Source organism: Salvelinus alpinus, chromosome 1 (assembly GCF_045679555.1).
Source record: "Salvelinus alpinus chromosome 1, SLU_Salpinus.1, whole genome shotgun sequence".
Lineage (NCBI taxonomy): Eukaryota > Metazoa > Chordata > Actinopteri > Salmoniformes > Salmonidae > Salvelinus > Salvelinus alpinus.
In genome coordinates this window covers 53,776,890-53,797,898 of record NC_092086.1, presented here as the reverse complement: position 1 = coordinate 53,797,898, position 21,009 = coordinate 53,776,890, and the positions used below count along the sequence as shown (strand labels likewise).

General features: G+C 38.8%; 3 protein-coding genes across 5 annotated transcripts; all 3 read left to right on the top strand.

The window, feature by feature from the left end:
• The first annotated feature begins 127 nt into the window (after nt 1-127).
• On the top strand, nt 128-4,108 carry LOC139580571 (interferon a3-like). 2 transcript variants are annotated; one of them, XM_071409414.1, is made up of 6 exons: nt 128-517; nt 691-778; nt 1,073-1,147; nt 1,278-1,427; nt 3,360-3,437; nt 3,770-4,108. In XM_071409414.1, the coding sequence occupies exons 2-6, from the start codon at nt 692-694 to the stop codon at nt 3,857-3,859; spliced, it is 480 nt and encodes a 159-aa protein (XP_071265515.1). In that variant the 5' UTR covers nt 128-517; nt 691; the 3' UTR covers nt 3,860-4,108. The 2 variants fall into 2 exon arrangements, with proteins under 2 accessions (XP_071265515.1, XP_071265506.1); XM_071409405.1 differs by lacking the exon at nt 128-517 and having other exon boundaries at nt 599-778; nt 3,770-3,996.
• Nucleotides 4,109-6,700: 2,592 nt separating this feature from the next.
• Nucleotides 6,701-8,159, top strand: LOC139567999 (interferon a3-like). Its single transcript, XM_071389661.1, has 5 exons — nt 6,701-6,850; nt 7,010-7,081; nt 7,566-7,718; nt 7,857-7,955; nt 8,073-8,159. Exons 1-5 carry the CDS (start codon nt 6,701-6,703, stop codon nt 8,157-8,159), a joined length of 561 nt encoding a protein of 186 aa, XP_071245762.1.
• A 7,690-nt stretch (nt 8,160-15,849) lies between these two features.
• LOC139580560 (interferon a3) lies at nt 15,850-20,204 on the top strand. Of its 2 annotated transcripts, XM_071409393.1 has the most exons (6): nt 15,850-16,253; nt 16,427-16,514; nt 16,809-16,883; nt 17,025-17,174; nt 19,461-19,538; nt 19,870-20,202. In XM_071409393.1, exons 2-6 carry the CDS (start codon nt 16,428-16,430, stop codon nt 19,957-19,959), a joined length of 480 nt encoding a protein of 159 aa, XP_071265494.1. In that variant the 5' UTR covers nt 15,850-16,253; nt 16,427; the 3' UTR covers nt 19,960-20,202. The 2 variants fall into 2 exon arrangements, with proteins under 2 accessions (XP_071265494.1, XP_071265487.1); XM_071409386.1 differs by lacking the exon at nt 15,850-16,253 and having other exon boundaries at nt 16,365-16,514; nt 19,870-20,204.
• The last annotated feature ends 805 nt before the right edge of the window (nt 20,205-21,009 follow it).

Below are 21,009 nucleotides of genomic sequence, written 5' to 3'. Positions count from 1 at the left end.
TGTCGTTGCTTGTCAACGTTGCATCACCAGCAGACAACAGTAGGGTGAAAGTTGGTTACGTCATTGTGAAAATGAAAGTTGAGAGATATGGGTATTGACGCTGACGTCTCCCATTCACTTTTCAGTTGTAGCGCAACAGCAGAAGACTACGGAACAATACTTCGGACTAACTTTGAACGAAACCCACTAAATGAATGTCTTATATGGCTACTTTTCTTAGGAAGTGTGGGTTTTATTTCGACTTCAACGATTTTGTTATCAGACTTTTTTTTATCGGTTCACGCGAAGTTATTAGCAGTTGAAAGCAAAGCTCGCGAATAGCCTATTCTCGCTACAGTAATAGCCTAGCCGATATCTAAATGGAATAATCTTATCTTGTGGTTCAACTAAAGTTTAAAGCCGGATTCAAGGAGAATGTCTATGGGTTTACTTGGATTTGTTCGTCAAGGATACGGAGCAGGCATGGAATTCCTATTGCTGCATGTGCTAGTCTGGAAAATGAAAGTTCCCGCCTCCGGTAGGTTGATCAGGGGAAATTCTCTATACAGCTTTCCCTTTCCCAATTCCACATAAAACTACTTAACACAGCCAATATGTTCAAACTCATCTGGAAAACTAATAGCGAAACGAACTGCTATTTACAATGTATACAATGCAGAGTTGGACGTGTATTTTTCTTATTATTTGCAGTATGCAGAGCGTGAGTCATTGCTGTGACTGGATACGACACCACTACGGCCACTTGAGCGCAGAATACCTTTCACTGCTGGACCAGATGGTGAGTTATCAGCACACTGTAAGAGGAGACTGAATGCATGTATTAAGGACAGCAAAACAACCAACCAAGTAAAGTAGTCATATGTTTCATGTTTAGTCTTTTTGTTCGAAAACTGTTAGCCTATGTTTGAATATACATACTAAAAGGGCGCTAAGGCTATAATGACAGAGATCAAGAGACGCTATCTACATTAGGCCTACTGTACTTGCAGTTTAAGCTATACTTTATGTCTGTCTTGATTGGTCTTGAAGTATTTGACATGTGACTTAACATACTATATTGATTGTTTTCCAGGGAGGAGATATCACAAAGCAGGATGCCCCAGTCTTTTTCCCAACATCACTTTACAGACACATAGATGATTCCGAGGTAAAGACTAGAAATGTGACTTATCGTGTTCTGATATGCTTTGGTATGGCGGTCTTGACCCAATGTTATATTGATGCCATAACGAAAGCCTATACTGTTTCTAATCTTCTTTTTATATCTTCCTGTGTAGTTTGAGGACAAAGTCAGATTCCTGAAAGAGACCATCTATCAAATCACAAAACTGTTTGATGGGAATATGAAATCTGTCACATGGGACAAGAAAAGCCTGGACGATTTCCTCAACATTCTAGAACGCCAATTGGAGAACCTTAATTCCTGTGTAAGTAACGGGTCTATTTAAAGTATAATCCCTGTTTAGGTCAGGGCTCTCCAACCCCGTTCATGGAGAGTTACCCTCCTGTAGGTTTTCGCTCCAACCCCAGTTGTAACTAACCTGATTCAGTTTATCAACCAGCTAATTAATCAGGTGTGGTAGATTAAGGTTGGAGTGAAAACCTACAGGAAGGTAGTTCTCCAGGAACATTGTTGGAGAGCCCTGGTTTAGGTGTAGCCTACTAACTCTACAAGTGGAGAAATCTACGTTTAAAGTATTCAACCCCTTGACTTCTTCCACATTTTGTGACGTCACATCCTTTTTCTAAAATTGATTAAATTCATTTCCCCCTCATCAATCTACACACAATAACCCATAATGACAAAGCAAAAAACGTGTTTTAGACATTTTTGCAACTGTATTAACAATAAAAACAGAAATATCACATTTACATAAGTATTTAGACACTTTACTCAGGACTTTGTTGAAGCACCTTTGGCAGTGATTACAGCCTTGAGTCTTCTTGGGTATCATGCTACAACATTGGCACATCTGTATTTGGGGAGTTTCTGCCATTCTTCTCTTCAGATCCTCTTACGGTCTGTCATGTTGGATAGGGAGCGTCGCTGCACAGCTATTTTCAGGTCTCTCCAGTGATGTTCGATCAGGTCAAGTCCGGGCTCTGGCTGGGCCACTCAAGGACATTCAGAGACTTGTCCCGAAGCCACTCTTGCGTTGTCTTGGCTGTATGCTTAGGGTCGTTGTCCTGTTGGAAGGTGAACCTTCACCCCAGTCTGAGGTCCTGAGCGCTCTGGAGCACGTTTTAATGAAGGATGTCTCTGTACTTTGCTCTGTTCATCTTTCCCTCGATCCTGACTAGTCTCCCAGTCCCTGCCAATGAAAAACATCCCCACAGCATGATGCTGCCACCACCATGCTTGACCGTAGGGATGGTGCAAGGTTTCCTACAGATGTGATGCTTTGCATTCAGGCCAAATAGAGACACTTGTTTCTCATGGTCTAAGACTCCTTAGGTGCCTTTTGGCAAACTCCAAGCGGGCTGCAATGTGCCTTTTACTGAGGAGTGTCTTCCGTCTGGCCACTTTACCATAAAGGCCTGATCGGTGGAGTACTGCAGAGATGGTTGTCTTTCTGGAAGGCTCTCCCATCCCCAAAGAGGAAATCTGGAGCTCTGTCAGAGTGACCATCGGGTTCTTGGTCACCTCCCTGACCATGGCCTTTCTACCCCGATTGTTCACTTTGGCCAGGCGGCCAGCTCTAGTAAGAGTCTTGGTGGTTACAAAGTACCCTTTCCCAGATCTGTATCTCGACACAATCTTGTCTCGGAGCTCTACGGACGATTTCCTCAACTTCGCGGCCTGGTTTTTGCTCTGACATGCACTGTCAACTGATCAATGGAAACAGGATGCACCTGAGCTGAATTTTGAGTCTCATAGCAAAGGGTCTGAATTCATTGGTAAATAAGGTATTTCTGTTTTTGCGTTGTCATTATTGGGTATTGTGTGTAGATTGATGATGATTTTTTTCTTTAATCCATTTGATAATAAAGCTGTAACTTCACAAAATTTGGAAAAAGGGAAGGGGTCTGAATACTTTCCGAACGCACTGTATATGGGTTATTACAGATTTTGAGCCAGTTTGCGACATCACATAAATAATACTGCAGTAATGAGAAATGTAAATGATTGTGGATTATAAATAATGGACATTTTTTGTGTGCTTTGATGCATTTTTCATTATGGCAAATCAATTTTGATATTTTAAAGTGGAAATTACAATCTTTAGAATCCTTTTAGAACATTGAATACACATTAAGTTTCCATTTCCTGCCGTGCAGGAAATACTCAGAAAAAAAGAGATCAAATGAAGATCCTACATCTGTATGACGCTAATGTTTTGTTTAATTTTGTCCAACAGGTATCACCTGCCATGAAACCTGAGAGGAGACTAAAACGGTACTTCAAGAAGTTGAATAAGAAGGTTCTGAGAAAAATGGTGAGTTTGGTTTCGTATGGAAACGTGTTTAATACATGTAATCAAATGAATATTAACTAGGCTAGGCTAAACAGGAGCAGTGTTCATTTTAAAAAAGTGGGTTCGGGGCCATATGTATCAAGCATCTCAGAGAAGTGCTGACCTAGTATCAGGTCTCCTCTGTCCTTATTTATAGTGATCCAAAAGACAATACTGATCCTAAATCAGCACTCCTACTCTGAGAAGCTTAATACATACGGCACCAGGTCTTTCTTTGTTGTTCAAGACATTATGGTCGTTATTTGCCAAGAAAGTTCACCCAACTAATATTTCACATTTTCTGTGTTTTTCAGAACTACAGTGCACAGGCGTGGGAGCTCATCAGGAAAGAGACTAAACGTCATCTGCAAAGATTGGATATCCTTGCGGCACAGATGTACTGATCATCCAGACTCATCTCAGAAGCTACCCCCTTACCAGTTTATAAAGCATGAATACAATCATGTGGGGCCCTGTCAGTCTATTTATTATATTTAAATCCATAAATTATTGTTTTTTATTTGTATAATTTATTATTTATATTTTGTATTTCCCTTTTGTACCTGTGTTGAACTGAACTGTATTGCCGGTCTACTTGAAAAACCGGTGAAAAATAATATTGAAAATGTGAATAAAAACTTATTTTGTATAAATTGTCCAAATTTCGTTCTTGTCTGAAACCAATGAGAGTGGATTTATAGTATCTTATCTAACCATCAGAGGGGACTCACATTAAACTTGTTGCTGCTCAGTCACATGATAATATCTACTTTAAGTTTATGTATGCTTGTAGTTTTGTTTCTTTATGTACTTTCTTTTGAATGTGTTTTTGTACTTTGGGAGGGTTGCTGTTCTTTTTGTTTTTCCTGTTTGTTTTTATGTGGTAATCACACTGGGGCAGTGGGCTGAAGGAGGTGGGGAGATCTGGGTGAGGAGTAGAGGATAATCTGGGGGACCAGGAACTTTTAGCTCCCACATTGTGGGATGTTTATTTATAAAGTCTGTCCAATGTATTAAACACCTGTATGTCTTACTATGATTGGAGGAGAAATAAGAAAAAAAACATGGAAGACAATATGGAAAAAGAGGCAAAAAACAAGCAATACTTTTAATGGATAATAGTTTAGTCCCCTGAACGAGGCAGGGTGCTGGTGGGCAAAAAATTAAAACAAATTATTTATATAGCTTAGTCATATATATATAACTTTTTAAGTGGCATCATGGGGATCCTCCTAATAATTCTGGCTGCAGCATGCATACTGTGATATCACAAGTTATTTATTCTAGTTGAAAATAGATTATTGGAGCTTGATTAATTCATATATTTAGTTGTTTTATTGAGGTATGATGTATTTTGTGTGTGGTATAGGAGAGGAGACCAAGAGGCTGTATCCCAGAGGCAGAAATGATAATGGTCCAACGTCCAACGCTTTCAATAGAGGTGATGCTCAGGAGATCATGAGTGTCTACACTTTCTGTGTTAGTCTAGTTCAATTGCATGGTTACACGGGGTGTTATTGTGATTACAGGAGGGGGAAAAGGTTTGGGCACTGAGACTTGCGTTTCAACTAGCCAGCGAGCTCTTCCAACAAAACTTAACTCTGTGAAATGGAATTCCATCAAACTCAGGGATCTCCAAGACCTACTTGCTCGACAAAATATGACCTAATCGGAATGTGTACGTTCTTGGTTATTTAACTCAAGAAATCAAAAATGCCAAGAAAACACGTGTGAGAGTAGCATTACTTTTAGTTCATTTTTGCAAAAGGTGTAATTTTGTTGAATAAACGAAATGTGCCACTGAAAGCTTTATTTATATGTTTATGTTGTTTCTCCGTGTTGCAAATAATTTCCATGTAGGTTATAGTATTTAAATAAAGATACATACACGCCTTACATTGGTTAAAATTGTGCTATTAATTTTGTACAATTCTGTGGTGTGATGCAACCTTGAAATACAACGACTTTTTCGTTGAAATGTTTTCCTAAATGAGAAATGATTCCTACTAACAATTGCATATCAACATCATCTTCAATGAAAAACAATGAACTCCTTTACAATACTCTGAATTCCAGCCATACTTTCCCGCCCTTTATGACATCATCATATCAATGTAAAACAATGTTGATTCAGATAGTTATTAATTCTATCAAGTACACATTTACTGGATATTATGCAACATAATTATATCTCCACATTCTGAATGTTAGTTCAATGGAGTATAGCAATCACTAACTATGCTGTTACTCTTCAGTCTCTATAGTGGAAAGATAATAGATTCAGAGGTAACATCAACTCACATATCTGGATAAAAGTTCAATAAAAACACACGAATATGGAATACTTTGACAAATGATCTACGTGATAGACTTATATTTTACTCACAAGTGTGTGTAGGCCCAGATTCAAAACCATCCGAAATATAGGCTCAAATTTAAGCACTAATGTCAAAGTAAGCAGTAATACCAAGGTCTATACTGCCTGTGCGCTGCATAGGCTTCCAGTGTCTTATTCTGAAAACCGGGAGCTTAGGAGCGGGTCAACCAAAATAATTCAGACCACAACCTGTTTCTAAAACGAAATAAAGTCATGTTGAGTGTGTAATTGATTGAACCTATACAACGTTGATCTGTATCTTTAAATAGGCAGTTGAGGTCCACAAACCACAATTACCCTTTAAGCAGGTGCTTACAACGTAGTTGACACCATAGTTTCTGTGCGCAAATGAAAAGGTGTTGCGTTTTCAAACATGAAATGCTGTTGTTTTCGAAGTGAAAGGCCAAACTCAATCTTGTTCTATATGGTGATATTTATTTAGGCCATAGTCTGACTGAAATGGATTCACATGTTTATTTCTTATATTAAAAAAATCCTGGTTGAAAGGACAATATTTCATGATAAAATAGCAAATAACTCAAGATGTAACAATTCTTCGAGAGATGCACCTGTCCTTTCCCTGCCTTTCCTCCAGACGTAAAACAACTCTCAGGTATGAAAGTGTAAGGGAACTTCCACCTTTCACTTTTGGAATACCTTGCAGACTCTTAGTATAAAGGATCGACACAGGTTGGAGCATGACAGAACTCGGGAATTCGACAAATTGATCGATCAGGAAGAACACTTTATCTTTTTCTCCTTTGCGGACAACTTTGTTTTGTCGGAATTACACGAAGTAGGCTATCTTTCGGAAGGGCATCAAGATTGATTGCGGACAGACCGAGAACTACAGCAGACCTACGCTAAAATGGGTTCAATTAGCTTTTGGATGTGCTTGGTCATGACGATTTGCACCTGGAATAAAACCATTGGATGCACGTGGATGAAGACACTTCCTCGGTCTCCGAGCATGTTCCAAGTGTTCAGCAACAACACCATAACGATGCTTCAGAAAATGGTAGGATATAGGGAAATGTTTATTCACTTGTTCCTGGTCATTGAGCTCTTGTCATCTTTTCAACATTTCATGAGCTGCACTATTTCATTTAAATTACCGGACAAATTTTTGTACAGTAATAATAATGCAATATTTTGTTTATATTTTTTGGCATCTCAGGGTCATGAAGTCTCTCGAGAACCTCAGATCACTTTCCCTGACAAACAATACAGACAAGTCAATAATTTCAGGGTAAGAAATATGCATAAAAAGGTTTTGTTCTATCCATAACCTTTTTTTCTAAGAGTGGATTAAACACTGAATACGGAAAGTATTCAGACCCCATCACCTTTTCCAAAATTTGTTACGTTACAGACCATTTCGAAAATTGAATACAAATAAATAAAAAAACATCATCAATCTACACACAATATCCCATACTGATAAAGCAAAAACTGTTTTTTTTGTTTTGAATAAATTAGCAAAAATGTCTGAAAACATGTTTTGGCTTGGTCATTATGGGTTATTGTGTTTAGATTGATGCAACAAATCATATTTATTCTATTTTAAAATAAGGCTGAAACGTAACAAAATGTGCAGATAGTGAAGGGTTCTGAACACTTTCCGAATGCATTGTATATAATTAGGTTATAACGAATATACAATTTGCTATAGATTTCTGATATTTTCCCTCAATTTATAAGGCATATATTAATACAAATCACTCTTCTTCTAGGCTGACGAACAGATGGCCTTCATTTCGCATACTCTGAACGCTATAAAGAAATTGTACAGCAGTGGTAAATATGAGACCACCGCCTGGGACCAGAAAGGAGTTGACAAGTTTATGAATGACCTCTATTGCCAGACCTCGGAGCTGGACCAATGCGTATGTCATTTGTGATTTTCGCCCTTAACATTAATGCAAAAGGAAAACATTATACTATCCTACTAGATTATAATATAAGTGGTTACATATTAATCAAATCATAATATTAAATTAATTATTTGTATTTTGTTCAAACAGGTAAAGGCTATGAAAACTAGACAATCAAAATCTGTCAAAAGAGTGAACAAAAAGATGAGCCTTCACTTCAAGTTCCTGAAGAATTACTTGAAACGCGAGGTAGGTTGATCCATTTGTCTTACAAAGAGAGTACATTCACCAAATCTGGATGTATTTCTGTGATGATACAACATGTGTCTATTCTCAAATCTCAACAAGTGTATTTCATTTATGCAGGATTACAGCGCAAGCGGCTGGGAAGACATAAGGACAGTGGTGCTGGCACACCTACAAAGACTAGACACAACATTAAGTAGCCAATGAGCGTTATGTGTGTGTTGTGTAGATATTATTTATTTATATATCTATTTATTCAACTATTTATTTACAATTTTTTTTATTTGTTTTGAACGAATTTATTTAAAGTGTAGTAATGTATCACAACTCTGTGGAGTGAATCATTTTTTATACTGAATAATTATGTGATTGACTTGGGCTATACATAGCCTCATGTAACAATGTTTTTGTACATGTATTTTTGTATTTATGAAGGTCATTGCATACTTTATTTATTATTGCAACCTTATAGGAAATGTTTGTTATTGTAATAATGAAATATATTTTAACTAAATAAATTATTTTACCATTTTCTTTCAAACTTAACGTCATAATCTTTTTACAGCTGTAATCTTTTTTAATCAAATAAATTGTAATTTATCGCATTCACATATTTAGCAGATGTTTTAATGGGTGTAGCGAATGCTTGTGGTCCTAGCTCTACCATTGAAGAAATATCTAACAATACACAACGATACACACAAATCTAAAAGTAAAAGATTGCACATAAGAAACATAGACATATTAGGAGGATCAGTGTCGGAGTCTGGAGTATATATATATATATATATATATATATATATATATATATATATATATATATATATACATACATAATGTACCAGTCAAAAGTTTGGACACACCTCAGGGTTTTTCTTTATTTTAACTATTTTCTACATTGTATAATAGTAGTGAAGACATCAACACTATGAAATAACACATATGGATTCATGTAGTAACCAAAAAAGTGTTTACACAAGTCAAAATATATGTTATATTTGAGATTGTTCAAAGTATCCACTCTTTGCCTTGATATGACAGCTTTGCACACTTTTGGAAATTCTCTGAACCAGCTTCAGGAGGTAGTCACCTGGAATGCATTTCAATTACAGTTTTTCCCAATTGCTAAAACACAATTTTGCAAACTAGGCTGGTTTTATCAAAATACTTAACACAATTCACAAAACCACACACCCAAACTGCAAAATACCTCATATATCCTGCAAAATGAAGCACTGCAACCAAAACTACATATAGCATTATCAAAATCAAACGTTTGCACGAAATGGCACACACTTCATTCATATTAACAGATTTTTGTCTAATGTTGGGCATAATGTTGGGCATAATGAAAAGCACTCTCATCTTTAGTATGCTTTGCCATAATACTAAAATAGTTCAAATTGTAGAAAATTCTTCAGATGCACAGAAATATTTGCAGATACACACACATGCTGTTGAAATATTTTTATTTTTAACCAAACAAGTCAGTGCAACATATGCACAGCAGATATATTTACATTGGACTGAACAAAAATATGCTTACAAAAAAACAGTAAACTGAAAAAGAAAATTGCAGAAAAATGTGCAGAAAAAATATCTAGAAAAAAAGTGGCAAGAAAAATAATTAGGCAGCATCTTGCCGCACAGCTGAGTCTGGCCACAATGCCTCGTCCACATCACAGGCAATATCTTCCCTTGCCAGACATCGAGGGAAGCGCCTTGAGTGCCTTATCCATCCCTGAATCGCACCCACATCAATCTCATCACATGCCTCTTCCATATTCTGCACAAGAGGCATGCGCACAAAGGGCTGCCGGGTCGTATACCTTCCACCGCCATGCCGAAAAGAACTCTTCTATGGGATTCAGAAATGGTGAGTATGGTGGGAGGTATTGCACGAGAAATGGTGGGTGGTCAGCAAACCAGTTTTGGACTGGGGCTGCACGATGAAAGCTCACGTTGTCCCATACTACAACGTACCGGGTTCTTTGATGGTCTGCATCATTCATACGCTCTGGTGGTTTGAGAATGTTGTAGAGTCTGTCCAGAAATGTGAGAATATGGGCTGTGTTGTATGGTCCAAGGTTGGCATGACGGTGGAGAACACCATGCGTATTGGAGATGGCAGCGCACAATGTGATGTTCCCACCACGTTGGCCAGGAACATCTATAATGGCTCTGTGGCCAATGACGTTTCTCCCTCTTCTTCTGGTCTTTGCTAGGTTGAACCCAGCCTCATCTATAAAGATAAACTCATGTGGGATTGCATGAGCATCCATTTCCAGTACTCCCTGAAAACAAAGAACAAAAGCAGTCAATATGGTGTTATCCAGTACACTGGGAAACAATGTTGCGTGTAGTGTACTGCAGTCAATATTGTACTTACATCCACATATGCTCGTCTGACCTCTTTGTTTCCTTGAGAGTTTCTCTCGAACGGCACCTTATAAAGTTGTTTCATTCTGATTTGGTTTCGCTTGAGAATGCGAGCCAATGTGGACAGACTGACTCGTTGAATATTGTTGAATATGGTGTTGTCTTGGATGATGTGGTTTTGAATTTCTCGTAATCTGATTTCATTATTTTCCAAAACCAAGTTTACAATGGCAGCTTCCTGTACCCCGGTGAACATTTGGCCCCTTCCTCCACCATGGTTGCGTCTCTCAGTCCTTTAGAAAAAATAAATATATATATAGGGCTTGGACAATGCAGCCTAAAGATATTTCCTCCACAGTAGAGTAAATTCTACAGGAAATGTGTGCAGTTAGTGTATGACATCAGCCATTCATGAAGTAAACAGGTGTCACCCAACTGATACACTATGACATGGGGTGTACTACATATTGTGAAAGAAATTTTGGTTACATACCTGTACTCCAGTCTAAATGTCCGGATGACACAGGCGACAGTAAAACGGCTCAAGTTGGGCTGCACTCTCTGTCCAGCCTCTCGCATTGTCAGCCCATGGTTGATGACATGATCAACTAAAGTTGCTCTGTTTTCATTTGAAAGTTGTTGTCTTCTTTGGCCATGAACTCCTCTACCAGCTCTACCCCTACCTCTCACTCTTCCTCCCCCTCTCATTCTCACCCTCCCTCTTCCTCTTCCTCTCTCTGCAACGGCTTCCATTGTTGTTGTAAAACAAAAGGTGCTCACCTGTGGTCTTTTCATAGTGCTTACTTCCTGATTGAAGTGGTAACAATTAACCATTGAGGTGTTTGGCCTGGTGGCACATGTATTGGCCGATTAGCTCATGTAGTGTCATATTGAATGGCAGTGTTTTGAAATGGCAAACATGTGACTTTATGTCAGATTGTTCTGTCTTATGCAGAGAACCCTGTGCAGTGCATTTAAAAAGTGCCATTTTGAATTGCAAAATGTGTGTAAAGCAGAAAATGTGTTTAGACTTTTGGAGACTTGAGAAGATGTTTTGCTCTCTGTGTGTCAGTGTAAATAATTGTGCTGTGCATGTCATTTTAGTGTGTTAGCAATTGGAAAAAACTATAACAGGTGTGCCTTGTTAAAAGTTAATTTGTGGAATTTCTTTCCTTCTTAATGCGTTTGAGCCAATCAGCTGTGTTGTGACAAGGTAAGGGTGGTATACAGAAGATAGCACTATTTGCTAAAAGACCAAGTCCATATTACGGCAGGAACAGCTCAAATAAGCAAAGAGAAATGACAGTCCATCATCATTTTTAGGGCTAGGGAGCAGTGTTCGGAAGTTCGGATAAATGACGTCCCCAAAGTAAACTGCCTGTTACTCAGGCCCAGAAGCTAGGATATGCATATAATTGGTAGCATTGGATAGAAAACACTCTGATGCAGTAAGTGCAATTCAATCCCAGAACAACAGCAAAGGACCTTGTGAAGATGATGGAGGAAACAGGTACAAAAGTATCTATATCCACAGTAAAATGAGTCCTATATCGACATAACCTGAAAGGCCACTCAGCAAGGAAGAAGCCACAGCTCCAAAACCACCATAAAAAAGCCAGACTACGGTTTGTTTCTACGGTTTGTAGAAATACACATGGGGACAAAGATCATACTTTTTGGAGAAATGTCCTCTGGTCTGATGAATCAAAAATAGAACTGTTTGTCCATCATGACCATCGTTATGTTTGGAGGAAAAAGGGGGAGGTTTGCAATTCGAAGAACACCATCCTAAACGTGAAGCACAGGGGTGGCAGCATCATATTGTGGGGGTGCTTTGCTGAAGGAGAGACTGGTGCACTTCACAAAATAGATGGTATTGTGAGGCAGGAAAATTATGTGGATATATTGAAGCAACATCTCAAGACATCAGTCAGGAAGTTAAAGCTTGGTCACAAATGGGTCTTCCAAATGGACAATGACTCCGTGCATACTTCCAAAGTTGTGGCAAATTGGCTTGCAAGGTTAATTAATAACCTTTTCTCAATAGGGGGGGCGCTGTTTTCACTTTGTAAAAAATTGTTCCCAAATTAAACTGCCTCGTACTCAATTCTTGCTCGTACAATATGCATATTATTATTACTATTGGACAGAAAACACTCTCTAGTCTCTAAAACCGTTTGAATTATATCTGTGAGTAAAACAGAACTCATTTTGCAGCAAACTTCCTGTCAGGAACTGAAAAATCTGAAATAGGCGGCTCTGTTCCAGGGTCAGCCTATTCATTTGCATGAAATCTATGGGTCTACATGCACTGCATACGCCTTCCACTAGATGTCAGTAGGCAGTGAGAATTGGAAAGGGGTGTATAGCTCTATCTGAGGCCGAACAAGAGCTCTTGGAACGGTGGGTCTAGTCTTTTCACCGTTCAGCTTGGCGCGAGATGGACCTCAGGATTGCGTTCTGAAAAGCTTTCGATATAGACGTTAGATATATCCAGCTCTGATTTTATTTGATATATGTGTTAAAAACATCATAAACTAGTTATTTTAAACCGACTTATATCAGTTTATATCAGTTTATTGCGATTTTCTGGAATTTCTTTGTCTTGCGTTATGGTGCGTTGGACACTGCTGCGCCACATGGCTAGCGTTGGCTGCAAAGTCTACAGATGAAGAGGGCATTCTACAACCAAACAACGATTATTCTGGACAAAGGACCCCTTGTACAAGATTCTGATGGAAGATCATCAAAAGTAGGAACCATTTATGATGTTATTTCGTATTTCTATCGAAAATGTGTCGTCGTAATTTGGGCGCTGATTTTGGGCGCTGTCGCTATAACGTAAGCTGTATGTCGTACTAAAGTTATTTTTAAAAATCTAACACAGCGGTTGCATTAAGAACTAGTGTATCTTTCATTTGCTGTCCAACCTGTATTTTTTAGTAAAGTTTATGATTAGTTATTTGATTAGGATTAGGTGAGTATCAGAAATATATCCGGATAATTTTGTGCAGTTTGGCTACGTATTCACATTGTTCAACCACAAATTGTACCGCTAAATATGCACATTTTCGAACAAACCATATATGTATTGTGTAATATCATGTTATAGGACTGTCATCTGATGAAGTTTATGAAGGTTAGTGAAATAATTAATATCTTTTGCTGGTTTTGTCGCTATCGCTACCGTTGCCTTGAATCAATGCTGTTGTGTGGTTGGATATTGTAGTAAGCTAATATAATGTTATATTGTGTTTTCGCTGTAAAACACTTAAAAAATCTGAAATATTGGCTGGATTCACAAGATGTTTGTCTTTCATTTGCTGTACACCATGTATTTTTCATAAATGTTTTATGATGAGTATTTAGGTATTTCACGTTGCTCTCTGTAGTTATTCTAGCTGCTTTGGTGAGAGTTGTGATGGTGGCTGCAATGTAAAACTATGATTTATACCTGAAATATGCACATTTTTCGAACAAAACATATGCTATACAATAAATCTGTTATAAGACTGTCATCTGATGAAGTTGTTTCTTGGTTAGTGACTATTTATATCTTTATTTGGTCGAATTTGTGATAGCTACCTATGCGGTAAAAAAATGGTGAAAATATGCGGTTGTGTCTTTTGCTATCGTGGTTAGCTAATAGAAATACATATTGTGTTTTCGCTGTAAAACATTTTAAAAATCGGAAATGATGGCTGGATTCACAAGATGTGTATCTTTCATCTGGTGTCTTGGACTTGTGATTTCAGGATAATTAGATGCTAGTATTTACTTGTGGCGCTATGCTAGGCTATGCTAGTCAGCTTTTTTACTGATGAGGGTGCTCCCGGATCCGGGATTGTGACCAAGTAAAAGATAACAAAGTCAAGGTAGTGGAGTGGCCATCACAAAGCCCTGACCTCAATCCTATAGAAAATTTGTGGGCAGAACTGTAAAAGCGTGTGTGAGCAAGGAGGCCTAAAAACCGGTCTCAGTTACACCAGCTCTGTCAGGAGGAATGGGCCAGAATTCACCCAACTTATTGTGGGAAGATTGTGGAAGGCTACCCAAAATATTTGACCCAAGTTAAACAATTTAAAGGCAAGGCTACCAAATACTAATTGAGTGTATGTAAACTTCTGACCCACTGGGAATGTGATGAAAGAAATAAAAGCTGAAATAAATAATTCTCTCTACTATTATTCTGATATTTCACATTCTTAAAATAAAGTGGTGAACCTAACTGACCTAAGATAGGGAATTTTTACATGGATTAAATGTCAGGAATTGTGAAAAACTGAGTTTAAATGTATTTGGCTAAGGTATATGTAATCTTCCGACTTCAACTGTACATTGGGATGATGCAGTTTAGACATTGTTTGCTCATTGACGTCTTACACATTCTAAATTCCACAGTTCTACATTGTTTAGATGTCGGCTAGACATCAATATTCTATTATGATATCTTGGCGACATCTTCCCAATGTGCAAACGCTCTTCAAACTACATATTCCCTACCCAATTCGATAAGTCAGCCAAAGGTGTCTATTATTCCTGGGGAGAAGACTCAGGGGAAACTGATTACATCACACAACTTGTGTAAAACAGCTTGGAAAACCCCAAAATGCGTCCACCGCAGGCGTTTCATGGGACATAAGAAGACGTTTCAGCACCATTGACATGTATCACTACTAGCACTAAAACCCATGAAGACGTCAGCCACTTCAGCACATTGGACGTCGCCACACGGTCAAAGATTCTATCAGTTGTCCTGTGTTGTGGCCGCAGCCCTGTTGCTAATGTTATTGCCATGCCTGTAAAACTATAGGCAACAAATGTATGATATATGTGATGGGAAATATAGCTCTCTGACTCTTTGGTATCACGTTTCAAGTGTCACTCGATTTGATTCATCCTCATGGCTGGTCCCCGATAGAAAAAAATATTTCATACATAAGGCCTACAGTAAGGCTATATCAAACAAAACCAAGGCCCGTATTTATTAAGGATCTCAGAGAGTTGCATTGCTGATCTAGGATCAGTTTTGCCCAATAGATTATAATGAATGGATGGAGTGCGTCCTGATCCTAGATCAGCACTCCTACTCTTAGATGCTTTATGAATAAATGCAGCAGAATAATTAGGCTACATCTGACATTTTTGCCTACAACATGACTTTTCAATATGAAACCAACTATGACATCTTATCAAGACCCTGATGGAACAGGTGTGTTTGTACTGGGTTGGAACAAAATCCTGCACCTCCTGCTGGTCTCCAGGACCGTCCAGGACCGTGCAGACAGTTTTAGTGAAAATATCCCTGATATCGTAGCCTATACCAAGGAACTTTTGTCACATATTCTTTTTCATTTTCCCTTTGTAAAATAAACGACAAATAGAAAGTTCCAACAAATCATGTTGTCGTTGCTTGTCAACGTTGCATCACCAGCAGACAACAGTAGGGTGAAAGTTGGTTACGTCATTGTGAAAATGAAAGTTGAGAGATATGGGTATTGACGCTGACGTCTCCCATTCACTTTTCAGTTGTAGCGCAACAGCAGAAGACTACGGAACAATACTTCGGACTAACTTTGAACGAAACCCACTAAATGAATGTCTTATATGGCTACTTTTCTTAGGATGTGTGGGTTTTATTTCGACTTCAACGATTTTGTTATCAGACTTTTTTTTATCGGTTCACGCGAAGTTATTAGCAGTTGAAAGCAAAGCTCGCGAATAGCCTATTCTCGCTACAGTAATAGCCTAGCCGATATCTAAATGGAATAATCTTATCTTGTGGTTCAACTAAAGTTTAAAGCCGGATTCAAGGAGAATTGTCTATGGATTTACTTGGATTTGTTCGTCAAGGATACGGAGCAGGCATGGAATTCCTATTGCTGCATGTGCTAGTCTGGAAAATGAAAGTTCCCGCCTCCGGTAGGTTGATCAGGGGAAATTCTCTATACAGCTTTCCCTTTCCCAATTCCACATAAAACTACTTAACACAGCAAAGATGTTCAAACTCATCTGGAAAACTAATAGCGAAACGAACTGCTATTTACAATGTATACAATGCAGAGTTGGACGTGTATTTTTCTTATTATTTGCAGTATGCAGAGCGTGTGTCATTGCTGTGACTGGATACGACACCACTACGGTCACTTGAGCGCAGAATACCTTTCCCTGCTGGACCAGATGGTGAGTTATCAGCACACTGTAAGAGGAGACTGAATGCATGTATTAAGGACAGCAAAACAACCAACCAAGTAAAGTAGTCATATGTTTCATGTTTAGCCTTTTTGTTAGAAAACTGTTAGCCTATATTTGAATATACATACTAAAAGGGCGCTAAGGCTATAATGACAGAGATCAAGAGACGCTATCTACATTAGGTCTACTGTACTTGCAGTTTAAGCTATACTTTATGTCTGTCTTGATTGGTCTTGAAGTATTTGACACGTGACTTAACATACTATATTGATTGTTTTCCAGGGAGGAGATATCACAAAGCAGGATGCCCCAGTCTTTTTCCCAACATCACTTTACAGACACATAGATGATGCTGAGGTAAAGACTAGAAATGTGACTTATCGTGTTCTGATATGCTTTGGTATGGTGGTCTTGACCCAATGTTATAATGATGTTATATTGTTGCCATAACGAAAGCCTATACTGTTTCTAATCTTCTTTTTATATCTTCCTGTGTAGTTTGAGGACAAAGTCAGATTCCTGAAAGAGACCATCTATCAAATCACAAAACTGTTTGATGGGAATATGAAATCTGTCACCTGGGACAAGAAAAACCTGGACGATTTCCTCAACATTCTAGAACGCCAATTGGAGAACCTTAATTCCTGTGTAAGTAACGGGTCTATTTAAAGTATAATCCCTGTTTAGGTCAGGGCTCTCCAAACCCCTTTCATGGAGATTTACCCTCCTGTAGGTTTTCGCTCCAACCCCAGTTGTAACTAACCTGATTCAGTTTATCAACCACTTAATTAATCAGGTGTGGTAGATTAGGGTTGGAGTGAAAACCTACAGGAAGGTAGTTCTCCAGGAACATTGTTGGAGAGCCCTGGTTTAGGTGTAGCCTACTAACTCTACAAGTGGAGAAATCTACGTTTAAAATACATATAAAGTATTCAACCCCTTGACTTTTTCCACATTTTGTTACGTGACAGCCTTTTTCTATAATTGATTAAATAGATTTCCCCCCTCATCAATCTACACACAATACCCCATAATGACAAAGCAAAAATCGTGTTTTAGACATTTTTGCAACTGTATTAACAATAAAAACAGAAATATCACATTTACATAAGTATTCAGACCCTTTACTCAGGACTTTGTTGAAGCACCTTCGGCAGTGATTACAGCCTTGAGTCTTCTTGGGTATCATGCTACAACATTGGCACATCTGTATTTGGGGAGTTTCTGCCATTCTTCTCTTCAGATCCTCTTAAGGTCTGTCATGTTGGATAGGGAGCGTCGCTGCACAGCTATTTTCAGGTCTCTCCAGTGATGTTCGATCAGGTCAAGTCCGGGCTCTGGCTGGGCCACTCAAGGACATTCAGAGACTTGTCCCGAAGCCACTCTTGCGTTGTCTTGGCTGTATGCTTAGGGTCGTTGTCCTGTTGGAAGGTGAACCTTCACCCCAGTCTGAGGTCCTGAGCGCTCTGGAGCAGGTTTTAATGAAGGATGTCGCTGTACTTTGCTCTGTTCATCTTTCCCTCAATCCTGACTAGTCTCCTAGTCCCTGCCAATTTGGGGAGTTTCTGCCATTCTTCTCTGCAGATCCTCTCACGATCTGTCATGTTGGATAGGGAGCGTCGCTGCACAGCTATTTTCAGGTCTCTCCAGTGATGTTCGATCAGGTCAAGTCCGGGCTCTGGCTGGGCCACTCAAGGACATTCAGAGACTTGTCCCGAAGCCACTCTTGCGTTGTCTTGGCTGTATGCTTAGGGTCGTTGTCCTGTTGGAAGGTGAACCTTCACCCCAGTCTGAGGTCCTGAGTGCTCTGGAGCACGTTTTAATGAAGGATGTCTCTGTACTTTGCTCTGTTCATCTTTCCCTCGATCCTGACTAGTCTCCCAGTCCCTGCCAATGAAAAACATCCCCACAGCATGATGCTGCCACCACCATGCTTAACCGTAGGGATGGTGCAAAGTTTCCTACAGATGTGATGCTTTGCATTCAGGCCAAATAGAGACACTTGTTTCTCATGGTCTAAGACTCCTTAGGTGCCTTTTGGCAAACTCCAAGCGGGCTGCAATGTGCCTTTTACTGAGGAGTGTCTTCCGTCTGGCCACTTTACCATAAAGGCCTGATCGGTGGAGTACTGCAGAGATGGTTGTCTTTCTGGAAGGCTCTCCCATCCCCAAAGAGGAAATCTGGAGCTCTGTCAGAGTGACCATCGGGTTCTTGGTCACCTCCCTGACCATGGCCTTTCCACCCCGATTGTTCACTTTGGCCAGGCGGCCAGCTCTAGTAAGAGTCTTGGTGGTTACAAAGTACCCTTTCCCAGATCTGTATCTCGACACAATCTTGTCTCGGAGCTCTACGGACGGTTTCCTCAACTTCGCGGCCTGGTTTTTGCTCTGACATGCACTGTCAACTGATCAATGGAAACAGGATGCACCTGAGCTGAATTTTGAGTCTCATAGCAAAGGGTCTGAATTCATTGGTAAATAAGGTATTTCTGTTTTTGCGTTGTCATTATTGGGTATTGTGTGTAGATTGATGATGATTTTTTTCTTTAATCCATTTTATAATAAAGCTGTAACTTCACAAAATTTGGAAAAAGGGAAGGGGTCTGAATACTTTCCGAACGCACTATATATGGGTTATTACAGATTTTGAGCCAGTTTGCGACATCACATAAATAATACTGCAGTAATGAGAAATGTAAATGATTGTGGATTATAAATAATGGACATTTTTTGTATGCTTTGATGCATTTTTCATTATGGCAAATCAAGTTTGATATTTTAAAGTGGAAATTACAATCTTTAGAATCCTTTTAGAACATTGAATACACATTAAGTTTCCATTTCCTGCCGTGCAGGAAATACTCAGAAAAAAAGAGATCAAATGAAGATCCTACATCTGTATGACGCTAATGTTTTGTTTAATTTTGTCCAACAGGTATCACCTGCCATGAAACCTGAGAGGAGACTAAAACGGTACTTCAAGAAGTTGAATAAGAAGGTTCTGAGAAAAATGGTGAGTTTGGTTTCGTATGGAAACGTGTTAAATACATGTAATCAAATGAATATTAACTAGGCTAGGCTAAACAGGAGCAGTGTTCATTTAAAAAAAGTGGGTTCGGGCCATATGTATCAAGCATCTCAGAGAAGTGCTGATCTAGTATCAGGTCTCCTCTGTCCTTATTTATAGTGATCCAAAAGACAATACTGATCCTAAATCAGCACTCCTACTCTGAGAAGCTTAATACATACGGCACCAGGTCTTTCTTTGTTGTTCAAGACATTATGGTCGTTATTTGCCAAGAAAGTTCACCCAACTAATATTTCACATTTTCTGTGTTTTTCAGAACTACAGTGCACAGGCGTGGGAGCTCATCAGGAAAGAGACTAAACGTCATCTGCAAAGATTGGATATCCTTGCGGCACAGATGTACTGATCATCCAGACTCATCTCAGAAGCTACGCCCTTACCAGTTTATAAAGCATGAATACAATCATGTGGGACCCTGTCAGTCTATTTATTATATTTAAATCCATAATTTATTGTTTTTTATTTGTATAATTTATAATTTATATTTTGTATTTCCCTTTTGTACCTGTGTTGAACTGAACTGTATTGCCGGTCTACTTGAATAACCGCGGAAAAATAATATTGAAATTGTGAATAAAAACGTATTTTGTATAAATTGTCCAAATTTCGTTCTTGTCTGAAACCAATGAGAGTGGATTTATAATATCTTATCTAACCATCAGAGGGGACTCACATTAAACTTGTTGCTGCTCAGTCACATGATAATATCTACTTTAAGTTTATGTATGCTTGTAGTTTTGTTTCTTTATGTACTTTCTTTTGAATGTGTTTTTGTACATTGGGAGGGTTGCTGTTCTTTTTGTTTTTCCTGTTTGTTTTTATGTGGTAATCACACTGGGGCAGTGGGCTGAAGGAGGTGGGGAGATCTGGGTGAGGAGTAGAGGATAATCTGGGGGACCAGGAACTTTTAGCTCCCACATTGTGGGATGTTTATTTATAAAGTCTGTAAACACCTGTATGTCTTACTATGATTGGAGGAGAAATAAGAAAAACAAACATGGAAGACAATATGGAAAAAGAGGCAAAAAACAAGCAATACTTTTAATGGATAATAGTTTAGTCCCCTGAACGAGGCAGGGTGCTGGTGGGCAATAAATAAAAACAAATTATGTATATAGCTTAGGCATATATATAGAACTTTTTAAGTGGCATCATGGGGATCCTCCTAATAATTATGGCTGTAGCATGCATACTGTGATATCACAAGTTATTTATTCTAGTTGAACATTGATTATTGGAGCTTGATTAATTCATATATTTAGTTGTTTTATTGAGGTATGATGTATTTTGTGTGTGGTATAGGAGAGGAGACGAAGAGGCTGTATCCCAGAGGCAGAAATGATAATGGTCCAACGTCCAACGCTTTCAATAGAGGTGATGCTCAGGAGATCATGAG